The 12,500-nt window shown below is 39.0% G+C and overlaps 1 protein-coding gene and 1 long non-coding RNA gene across 3 annotated transcripts in view; both read left to right on the forward strand.

Annotated features, from left to right (window-relative positions):
- LOC123760059 (uncharacterized) overlaps positions 1 to 3,231 on the forward strand; it is a 31,930-nt gene extending 28,699 nt beyond the window's left edge. For both annotated transcript variants that reach the window (XR_006773102.2, XR_006773104.2), the window contains exon 6: positions 3,112 to 3,231. This is a non-coding gene — a long non-coding RNA (uncharacterized lncRNA). The remainder of the gene's footprint in view (positions 1 to 3,111) is intronic.
- A 4,813-nt stretch (positions 3,232 to 8,044) lies between these two features.
- The window catches only part of LOC123760053 (uncharacterized), a 24,462-nt gene continuing 20,006 nt past the window's right edge, over positions 8,045 to 12,500 (forward strand). The window contains exons 1-2 of the mRNA XM_045745474.2: positions 8,045 to 8,167; positions 11,123 to 11,240. Coding sequence (XP_045601430.1) covers positions 8,084 to 8,167; positions 11,123 to 11,240 — 202 coding nt within the window. The 5' untranslated portion in view covers positions 8,045 to 8,083. The remainder of the gene's footprint in view (positions 8,168 to 11,122; positions 11,241 to 12,500) is intronic.

A 12,500-nucleotide genomic window follows, 5' to 3' on the forward strand; every position in this document is an offset into this window, starting at 1 on the left:
ATAGAGCTAGTACATACAATGCCTTAAGCCACTATTACGCAAAGCGTTTCGGGCAGGAAAAACACTAAAGACTAAAACTTATACTAACTGAGATTAAAGTATAATATGTGTTGAGAAAATAAAAAAATATAAAAAGGGGAACATGGCAGAAAAACAGCAAAAATACAATTTCGTACAATGTATTTGTTCAAAATACAATGTTCATATAATCAACATTACCTGACAGCAGATTGATGAAGAAAATGACCTTGGAGTTAGAATCCATCATGCACTGAAAGTTGCACAACAAGTGGGAACTGCAGTAAAAAAATCATAATCAAACCCTGGGAATAATCAGGCAAACCTTTGACTTTAAGGAAAATAAGGTATAGTTATTCAGCTGCATAAATACCCGAAACGCTTTGCGTAATAGTGGCTTTAGGCATTGTATGTACTAGCCCTAACTATAAATCCATAACTCTTTGTAAAATCTCTTGTATGTATGTAACTTACCTAAATAAACATTTGACATTTTGAAACATTTGATTTAAATCTTCGTGCGCTTCCACTTGGATTACTGTCTAATGAGTTGTAACACTAACAAGGAGCAACGATTTCAAGCTTAACAAGCCACAGTGTAGGACAGGATACTTGAGATGCTTTTTCACCTATAATGTTATAAACCCATGGAACCACCTACCCGCCGAATACGTAAATGTCAAAACACTGAATTTTAAAGTCACGCTTGTAAAAAAAAAATTATCAGGACATACGGGGATCGTTGACAAGCTGCCGGCTTCCTGTCCTCGTTGAGGCCACTAGAGTGTTAGTGACCCTCAGGTAAATTCAAATAAAAACCCTATGGGTGAAAAAGCACCTCGACCTGTTTTATGTCCTGCATTGTGGATTGTTTAGCTTGAATCCGTTGCTCCTTGTTTGTGTTATATCTAAATTTTGGAAGTTGTAAATTTGTCCAGTATTTTAGAGGATTCGATGAGATCAGCCCTGTCTTATCTGCCTTGCAGCATTGTCAGCTCTGCGGCCCTCAACCGTTCCTGGTACGGGAGTTGACTTAGTTCAGAAGTGATTTTTGTCGCCCGCCCTGGAAACACAAACCGAAACTGTCTCTATTCTCCGCTTGTTACAACTTGTAATAAAGTTGTTACATCTTGGCTTAACGTGTTATGACGTATTAGAACGTTGTTACAACTTGCTATATTGGTTGTTATAAACTGGTTAGGAAGTGTTAAAACCTGTTCGAACGTTGTACCAACGTGTACAGGTTGGTGTATGGCGGGTCAGAAGTGATTTTTGTCGCCCGGTGCTGGACTTTCTCCAAAGCAGATATATCTTTCTGAGGATAAGGTCTCCATGCTTGGATACAATAATCCAATCGCACCAGCGATTCATACAATTGAAAACTACCTTATTTTCCCTGAAATCAAAATTATAGCTGACCATTCCTAGGATTTGGTTGGCTTTTTTTTTTACTGCAGCTCCCACTTGTTGTGAAACTTTCAGTGATTTATGAATTCTGACTCCAAGGTCATTTTCTTCATTAATCTGCTATAAGGTAATGCTAGTGATGTTGAAGTTGTGATGTGCACTGTATTGCCCCACATGCATCGTCTTGCGTTTTTCGATAATATATTGGCGCTTGTGACAAGCAATATGAATGGTACCGGGGTCTGACATTTTGCTTTATACTGGTCTCATAATTTACATATTTTTTAAAGTATATTTTGAGAGTAAATTCTTTGACAACAACTTATTTGTTGTAACTGTCAGTAGAGAATCTGGCTTCAATTAAATCGAAGCATAAATACGTTCATGTTGACCAGACCACACACTAGAAGGTGAAGGGACGACGACGTTTCGGTACATCCTGGACCATTCTCACAATCGACTTGAGAATGGTCCAGGACGGACCGAAACGTCGTCATCCCTTAACCTTCTAGTGTGTGGTTTGGTCAACATACTTTTGCCACGTTATTGTGACTCATCGCCTGCAAATACGTTCATCTTTATTAAGCTTCTTAGGTTGAAAGGATAGGTTAGGAAATGAGTGATGTTCTATGCTGCAGGGAAATGTTGTCTCTCTTGGTAAAGATTGTTAATTTGATATATTATTAATAAAAGCTCAATTTGTTCCAACAATCCCTTTTGATTTGGATGATAATAATAATTCATTATGTCGGGGGACAGGTAGCCAGAGGGTATTCATCCCCGTAATGCTTATGTGGAGATCCCCCTAACGTTGAATTACTGACCCCCCGCCTAGGATGCAAGCTGACTAACTCCTGAGTACCTATTTACTGCTAGGTGAATAGGGGCATTAAGTGATAGGAAATGCTCCCAATAATTTCTTTCCCGCCCTTTCCCAATACGAGTTCTCGATTGTGAGTCGAGAATGAACCCGGCTATACCACCGGGAAGAACGTTGACCTTCGATAAAGAAGCTTTGGATGGAGTGCGTTTTCCAAAGCATATTTATACAAATTACTTTTTAATTTTTGTGTCATTCTCTGACACTGGGCAAGTTTATTCTTTTCTGGCATTGGTATATAGTGGTGTGACTATAGGCGCGTCCGGAGATGCTCTGCACGTCTTTGCTAATTTAATTTGTTATTGGTATCTCTCACTGCTGTTAGTGAGAGATTTGTGCATTTTATAAAACAATTACATCGTTCTGCCTGAAGTGTTTCATATTACACATTTACATCTTATAAATAGAAAACTAAGAATGATCCGAAGGATTATTTGTTTATTTGAGTTATCCTTAGATGAGTGACGTCATGAACGTTTTCTCTAAAGTCAGGATAAATTCTCTCTTATTTTGACATGATATGTGGCTCTTAATTACGAACCTTATTATTATAATCTGCGACTGTTTATCAATTAATTAAATCCTTACTGCATGAAATACAATTCACATCAAAGTGTGATGCATAAATAACTATAAAACACGACTTTGTATCGTCACGCTCCAGTTATTGTGTGACTGGACCGTGCTGTCAGATCCCTCCCAACATTGTTTACAAAAAATAATGGCATTTACTCGAAGATGTGAAAGGTTATAAGAAAATTAAGAGGGGTTATCACAATTGCATATAATTATACGTCTGTTTTCAGAATTATATGGATAATCATCTTCGAAAAGTGTTGTAATTGGTGTGTGAATGATCGCAAGTTGAGACTCGTCAAAAGGAACGAAGCGCGCTGTTTGTGAAAAGTTTGAAGGTAATTATAAAATGTCACCACTAACATGACCTTGTCTTGGAGGCTATATTAGTGAATTTTGTCACCTTTAAGCAAAAGATTATTTTAAATTGCAACCTACAATGTTTTTACAGCCCTGCTATACTGTGAATTCCTCTACAGGTTTAAGGTCTTGTGTTTTTTTTTAAGTACAGTTAAACCTGACATTTATAAACTTTTTAATGTTACTTGATTTAGGTTTTGTGGACTTTGACTTCTACAGTTATCTTCGTGATCATATATTCATTTACATATGCTCAATAATAATAATTTACCTGATAATAAGGAACTTCTTACCCATAATATCCTACTGAGTAATGAGGATATTAGATGAACTTATAGTTAGTTTTTGATGTACACTCTGTAATCCTCTGTACATAATATGGTAGCAGCACATTGTTGTGTATACGTAAGCTTGTTAATAACAAAAATCTTATGTATAAAAATTTTATTCATCATGTTGAGATCATTTATACATCATATTGACTTTATGACATCATATTGATATGTTTTATCAATAACAAAAAGTTTATACACTCTTAAAAGCGTGTAACTATATTACTCAACGATAATGTTATCTTTTTAAATACCCTATCGCACTCTTAGATGTGACTATGTAAAGGACTGTATATATTAGTAATCTTAGATACATTTGCATTTTCAGCATCCCTAAAAGGTCATAAACCTTTACAAAGGTCTATGTCTAGAATTTTGTTCAACTAAGATCACTACCCTGTAGGATGGCTCGTTATACATATGAATATGTAGTCTTTTACATATAAAAAAAAGTCTTTTAGTATAACTTTGGGTAGAGTATAAAGATGAATTCATTGCAGAGATCTAAGTATATTAAGCTGACATGTGTAAAGGATCTAGTGACAGGACATTTAATAATATAATGTTGAAAGGCATGTCCAGGTGCCTTGCCACAGAGTTTTCATGTGGTATGATCGGGATTAGGAGGCTAATTTTCTACAGCTATCTTGCAAGTGGGGATTTTAACTACCTTGATTTAAATCCTGGAAAAATTATTATTATTTTGGTTTCTGTTGTGGGCATATCTAATTGTAGTGTGAATAGAATTTAGCTAGTTGTTTAGTCTAGCAGTGAAAGCCTGTATTAGGCTAGAAAGTCTGTATTCATAAAACTTTGAAGATGCTGCAATACGACTTCTTGACCGTTCAACTGAGCCCTCAATGTCAACACGTGCCCGATGTGACCTCTGATTATTTGCATTTTTCAAATACTTCAATTTTCAATTTCTTTATTTATTATGCACCCCATACCCATCCCGTGGGCGGTGGTGTAAAGGATTACAGAGGCACATAATCAGTTCAGGAACTGAACCCCTTGTGTTCGTTTAGCTAAGCAAATAACAATTTTTGACGCTAGTTACAAAATTATTAATGTTGTATATACATGTACACACTCTCATACATACATGTACATATATATATACGTATATGTACATGTATATATGAGAGTACTTCTTGTATGGCTGTTTGTACCTCATGCTTGTGATTGTAATGTATAATGTAATTATAATATGTGTATTGTATAGATGTGCAAACCCCCTGCATGGGACCTGGAGAAGGAAAAGGTACAAATAGCCTAAGCTACGCTGACTTTTTTGTGATTATTATCTATAAACTTTCTTGAACTTGAATTAAACCTGAAATATTTTTTACAACTTTTGACGTTCGGGTTCGCTTGGCTTCTAATGGTTGTTGATGACATACTTGTCCTCATCTTACAACCAAGGATCCTGAGTTCGGTCTTCGGGCTGGTCAGAAACTGTTGGGCACGTTTCCTTTCACCTGATGCATCTGTTGTTGTTTTTAGGTTCAGCTCCCCCAACCACTTGGGCTGGACGGTAGAGCGACGGTCTCGCTTCATGCAGGTCGGAGTTCAATCCTCGACCGTCCAAGTGGTTGGGCACCATTCCTTTCCCTCCGTCCCATCCCAAATCCTTATTCTGATCCCTTCCCAGTGAACAAAAAAAAAGCTCCAAGCAGTACGGGCTATGGTGAGCCCGTAGTGAACTTACCTAAAGTTCAAGTGGTATACTTGATATACTTGTATGGAGTGGTATAGTGCACATGATATACTTGTATGGAGTGGTGTGTATGATATACTTGAATGATCGGGTGTTTATGATATACTTGAATGATCGGGGTGAGTATAATATACTTGTATGACCGGGTATGCATGATATACTTGTTTGGTGAAGTGTGTATAAATACTCGTTTGGTTGCGTGTGTATGATATACGTGTTTGGTGGGGGTGTGTATGAAATACTTATATGACCGGGTGTGTTTGATATACTTGTAGGACGGGGTGCAGGTATAGCAAGGTATCGCCAACAAAGTGTTGAAGTTAGATATATAATTATCAAAGCTACTATATAATTTCGCTCACCGTAATTAATAAAACACCATCATGACACTTATCAAAATATTCACTAATTATATATAATAGCCCAAGATTTATTGTGCTGCATATACTACTTATTAATCGGTTCAAAAATTTCCAATACAAGCTCTCAGTTCAGCATCTTGCGGTTATCTTGAGATGATTTCGGGGTTTAGCGTCCCCGCGGCCCGGTCCTCGACCAGGCCTCCTTTTTGTTACACACTCCCCAGGAAGCAGCCCGTAGCAGCTGTCTAATTTCCAGGTACGCATTTACTGCTAGGTGAACAGGAGCATCATGGTAAAAGAAGCTGCCCATTTGTTTCCGCCTCCGCCGGGGATTGAACCCGGAACCTCAGGACTATGAATCCCGAGCGCTGTCCACTCAGCCGTCTGACCCCAGCATAGAGTAATGTCATGAACACGGTGAGGAAAAAAAATGGTGGGCAGAAGGCCATTGTTTGGTGAACGTTAAGTCACGTGACGTTTTTCATGGCGGTTTAGTCATGAAGGAATTTTCTGATCATTAATCTATCTTTATTATCATTTGCCACGTAAATATGTTTTATTAATAATTTTAGTTCATATGGTGTAGTTTTTTTTTCGTCAAGTTACGCATTGAACAACACTCATGTATGTATAGACGAGAAACACATAAGTATACAGTGGAATGCAGACCAGTTGTTGAGAATTTAATTCAAATTTAAGTTAGGCGGAACTAAATTTTTTTTTTTTACGTGGGGGCTGGGATTCCTGTCTCCGGTCAGGTACTGGATCCGGATAGGTTATTTATATAAAATATTTGGTGCGAAGGTTATGTCATATTTGTGACAAATTAAGTCATATTTGAGTTACCACTCTGAAAGATAAGTAAAGTGATAAACATGATGACTATACTTTGAAGTGCTGGAAGATGTAGGAAAAGATGAATAACGAGGATTTCATTACTCTAGCTACGTGTAGAACACGAGGGTACAAACTAAAAGCCTCAACAAATATGCAACACGAGAATACAAACTAAAAGCCTCAACAAATACGCAATGAAGAAGTGGGAATATATTTCATCTTAGACCTGGGGATCCCCGAAAAGCGCTGCAGAACAAGGCAGAGCAGGATAAATACGTTTTGAAAGTAATAGTGATATATTCAGGTAAAGAAAGCGGGACACCACGTGCTTGAGCAATATTATGTAAACAACATATACTCATCAGCAGTTCTAAGGAGTTATATGTTAAAGATTATAGGGGGAAATGAGGCACCACGAGCGTGGCTCTTATCCTGTAACGACACTTAATTATACACACGCAGAGCTGAGTGGACAGCTGACGAGAAAGCACTCGGTATTCGTAATCCTGTCCGGGGATCGATCCCCGGCGATAGCAGAAACAAATGGGCAGAGTTTCTTTTACCCCCTGGTGCCCCTGTTCACCTACCAGTAAATAAGTGCCTGGCAGTTAAATAGCTGCTACGGGCTGCTTCCTGTGTGTGTGTGTGTGTAAGATAAATGTACGTAGTACACATAATAGAGGAAAAATAAATTGGCTACAAAGGCGGGGTCCAAGAGCTAATAGCTCGATTCTACAGATACAAATAGTAAATATAAATAGCAAATACACACACACACGAACACGTACAGTGTAGGATAGCTCTTCTTGGATTCAAATACAGTATAACTTCTACAAAACTCAGCATTAAACTTTTTTTTTTACCTCTTTTAGTAAAGTCAAATCAAACTTGTAAAAAGTAAGGAAGACTTTATATACAAAAATTACAAATGTTCAAGGTGTAAAAAAATTTGAATATGATCGTAGGTAAGATATAATAATTATAATTCATTATGTCGCGCGACAGGCAACCACTTTATTCATATACTAAAACAATTATTTAATACTAATACTACTTTATTCATACAGTATATGTACAGCTTATATCGACCTCCCCCCCCCCACCCCCAGGGTCAAATTACTGACCCTTCCCAGGATACAACCCCACAACAAGCTACTTAATCCTGGGTACCAATTTACTGCTAGGTGGACAGGAGCATGAGGTGACAGGAAACGCGCCCAACTATTTCTGTCTCGCCCGGGATTATATAATTACAAATTATAAATAAAAGCCTAAGTTTTTCTTTAACATATGGTACTGATGAGAGCGAAAGAAAGAGATAAGATAATAAATGGAGACAACTATAACCCCATCACTTAGGTTCCCAGATAAGCTATCAACTTCGCATCCTATACCGAGCATTCAAGAATATTATACTTTTTATTATCAATATGATCTCTTGCAGCAAATAACAAGGTCTAGTATATTCGACAAGAAACACCAATTAAATCCAGACGTTACGAGCAATTAATATCGTAGTTATAAGGTTACGTTTTAACAAAGGGTTTAAAGAGGGGACAAAAACTGTGGGAATGCGAACGCGGTGTCCAAGATGGCGTCACGCACGACTTTGCTGGGTCTCGCATGGTTGGTTGCAGCGGCCGGCGTCCTGCTGCTGCTGCTGCGCCTCGACCAGGTCCGTCTTGCTTTCCGCTTGTCTTCTTGTATTATAACCTTGTGTTTTATCACTCTTCCCTGCTGAGGCTGCATTTCCAGACGGCCGTATTGTGCGGGGGCTGCTTCAGCTTTTGTGATCTCGAATATTGAAGGGCACAGAGAAAGGGGATATACGACTGAGAAAGATGATATATATAGCTGGATTATATTGTGCTTGAGACTGTCACATTAATTTACTAAGAGATTAAGCACTTGATGAGGCAGAATACAAATGTTATAAGTAATTACCCATTATAGCCATAGAGCAAAGGCCACTGGAGACAGATAAGATGTTGTTGTTATAGACTCAGCTACTCGGAATAAGTTCCAAGTAGCATGGGCTATGGTGAGCCCGTAGTGGACTTGCCTGGCACAGGAGCGGTGCTGTGAATAACAGATAAGATATTCCCAAGCGTACTTATAGGAATGGCGCTCTTAGCAAGCTACTTACAGAAATTATAACACGTTATTTAAGATAGGTGAGGTACCTAAGATATATAATGTCATACTATTAAACAACAAATAATCAGATAAGAAACTCTGAATTGCAGGCCGGTTACCGTAGCATGCATATGCATTCTGTGTACAGCGATGACTGATAGAAAAAATTATAATAGAGCATATGAATATAATTTAAAAATAATTCATTGTGTCGGGGGGGGGGGGGGCAGGCAGCCAGAATGTATTCATACACGTAAGGGCTATATCGAGGTCGAATTACTGACCCCGCCCAGGATGCAACACCACAACAAGCTAACTAACTCCTAAGTACCTACTTACTGCTAGGTGAACAAAGGCATTAAGTGATAGGAAATATGCCCAGTCATTTCTGTCCCGCCCGGGATACGAACCTGGAATGAGAACGAACCCGACTACTACCGGAACCTCATCATACAACCTGTCCTCTTACAAAGAACGTCGCTTTTCGCTCGTATGCGTTTCACAAGGCCAAAAATTGCCCTACTAGAAATTGGAGGCGGCTCGCGAAAGTGATGTACTGTCTCTTCTGTTGTGGGTCCTGTGATAGGTTAGGAGAGGACACTTTAAATTGACCGTTTTCTTGACGTTGGGAAACCTTAAGAAGACGGGCTGCGAAATACATAGCTGGGCTTTACCTTACCTCTTACATGAATACCTCATGTCAGTGCCCATGGAAGGGCGCAGAGACAGAGGACCTAGTCACTACCTACAGAATATTGTGGAGTGTAAACAAGGTGACTGAGAACAGTCTATTTTAAACACTAATGTTCCTTACCACTTTTGTTTACATTGTTGTACAGTATTTTGTAAGTAGTAATTAGATTCTCGTTTTGTTCTGTGGTTTATATGTCACGAGTCTGAGTTCCTGTAGCTTTTCCTTGCAGTTCATGCTCCTCGGTTGTGAGACGTGGGAAGCCTCTGGGACCTCTAAAGTTTCATTGTGTTTGATTAGGTGGGAGTTCCAGCCTGGTGCACTATACCGTAGTCATTAGCACTGGTCTTACGTATTTGGTGTAGTGTTCTAAATGATATGTTCAGATTCTGAAAAGCGGTCCTGATATCTGCGAACCTTGTACATCTGTATTACAAAATGTGCGCATGTGTTTGTAATAACCTGTGTGTACTCATCATTATGAGGCTGCAGGACAAGAAGCTTTCGAAGCCTGTCTTTCAGTGACCAGTTTCTTGTTGCAATAGCTCCAACCCCAGTTGTTTGTTGCTCTTACAATCAAGAAGTGCTTTCTTACGTCAGTTTGGCTCATCAGAGCTTCTGGATTCCTGCCAAGACTTCTCATCCTGCCCTCTTCCTAAATATTTTTTTGATTGTGTTTACATTTTTGTCAACGAAAATAGAGATTGTGATCTAAAAGCCTGCGCCTTATTTGCTATTATACCTGATACATTTATTCCTCACGACTATGTAATTACCTAAGTGTAGTTACAGGATGAGAGCTACGCTTGTGGTGTCCCGTCTTCCTAGCACTCTTTGTTGTATAACGCTTTGAAAGTACTGATGGTTTTGGCCTCTACCACCTTCTCACCTCACTTGTTCCAACCGTCTACCACTCTGTTTGCGAAAGTGAATTTTCTTATATTTCTTCGGCAGCTGTGTTTAGTTAGTTTAAGTCTTTGACTTGTTCTCGATGTTCCAGGTCCCAGGAAGTCTTCCCTATCAATTTTATGATTATGTTACTATCTTTACGTAGTGATCATATCGCCTCTTTTTTTTCCTTCTATCTTCTAGTTTTGGTATGTTTAATGCCTCTAACCTTTCCTCATAGCTCTTACCCTTCAGGTCTGGGAGCCACTTAGTGGCATGTCTTTGCACCTTTTCCAGTTTGTTGATATGCTTCTTAAGATAAGGGCAACATACAACCGCTGCATATTCTAGCTTTGGCCTAACAAAATTCGTGAACAATTTCTTTAGTATTTCGCAATCCATGTATTTAAAAGCAATTCTGAAGTTAGTGCTTGTGTCTATATCCGCTCGCGCCCACCTAGTTGTACGTATGTGAGTATTTGTGCGTGTATATTTTTGTTCTTTTCACATCTATAAGTACTCATTCAAATTAATTTACAAATTAGTATACTCTTAATTAGTAAATAATTTAGAGTTAATATGCATGCACACACTGGTGCATTTTAACACAATAAAGAGTGCATTATGAAAACTAAAAACATACCTGATCCTGATAACATTACACAAACCCACTCTCCTCAGGACCTAAACCCCCCCATCAAGACCCCCCCAAACGTTATAAAAACAAAACCCCAAAAAAGTGTCAGGAGTGCGATTCATATTACAATCTCACGTATCTCAGTATTTCTCACGGCACAAATATATTAAACATAACCTTGAACGTGGTGAAAAAAGGAAATAACGATCGACCTTTTAGCCGCGTTTAAATGAGCGCGGAAATTAAATAATGTTTTGGTGGTTGTGAATCGTGAGCAGAGGCGGGAAAAGGGTGCAGCAGACGGATGGAGCTCAGTAGCAGAGATGGCGGCGCCAGCGACGAGCGTGGTGGTGCTCGACCGCGGCAACAACACCACATGCACCGTCAATTTGCACGGTAAGTCTGGGTTTAAGGTTACGGGTGGGTATGCATGTGTGTAAGGTGTGGTGAAGAGCCTGGCAGGAGAGAGGGGAGCGGCATCGGGAAGGAGGAGGTGGTGGAGCAGTGACAGGAAAGAGCGCGGGGAGGGGAGCATGAGCCGCCCGCGCGTAATTTTGGTCTGGTGGTGTGGCCAGTTTTTTGCTGCTACTTTGAACGCTCCTCCGGCTTGTCGAAACAAAGGAAATTCAGGAAAACGCAAAATCTGTCCTCTGTCAGGATGCTGCGGTTTGATCAAGCAGGGCGAGAGGATTTCGGGGAGTGGCGAATCACGTTTCAACATGTTAAAGTAGCCAAATTAGCAAGGAAGAAAGACCGAGGGAGCTCTATTTTTTTCCCTTAGGTGGGGAGGGGTTGGGCGTTAGATGGTGAGAGGGGCAGCTCTCCCTGCTCTCACTACACTCTCATCTCTACTAATATAACCCGAGACTCAATTAAGTAGTTGCAACCTCTTGTGGTTTAATCAATGCATCACTACACAAGAGTTAACATTGCGCTGAAGCACACAGGTCTATTTTTCCCTCTTGCTCCTCCTGGCCCTCCTGTTTTGTGTTACTCGATTAAATCAAAACAAATTTTAGCTTGATGAACAAAACAGGAAGCATTGCTTTGACACTTTGTGTACGTTAGCGTATCACCGCATTCAGTGGCGTGAACAGATGATTATAGACCGTGTGATGCTGAGGGAGCCCAGGTTCTGTTCGCCAGTGGGATTGCAGCTTTTTATATGTTTAAAAGCCCCCCTCACTAGTTGCTATACATCCTGGGTAATGTACCTAACTACTGCTAGGAAAAAGTTATCAAGTGTCAGCAAATGTATCCAGACGTTTCTGTTCTACCTGATGTAATTCTGCTCCAATCAGTTGTAGGAGGTAGTCCCCACTAACTATTTATGGCATATATATATATATATATATATATATATATATATATATATATATATATATCATATATATATATATGATATATATATATATATATCATATATATATATATATATCATATATATATATATATCATATATATATATATATATATATATATATATATATATATATTATAATAATAATAATAATAATGTGACTCATATAAACACGGAGACAGACAGACAAAGAGAGAGAGACAGACAGACAGAGAGACAGACAGACAGACAGACAGAGGTAGAGACAGACAGACAGAGAGAGACACACACAGACAGAGAGAGAGATAGAGAGACAG

Source organism: Procambarus clarkii, chromosome 16 (assembly GCF_040958095.1).
Source record: "Procambarus clarkii isolate CNS0578487 chromosome 16, FALCON_Pclarkii_2.0, whole genome shotgun sequence".
NCBI lineage: Eukaryota > Metazoa > Arthropoda > Malacostraca > Decapoda > Cambaridae > Procambarus > Procambarus clarkii.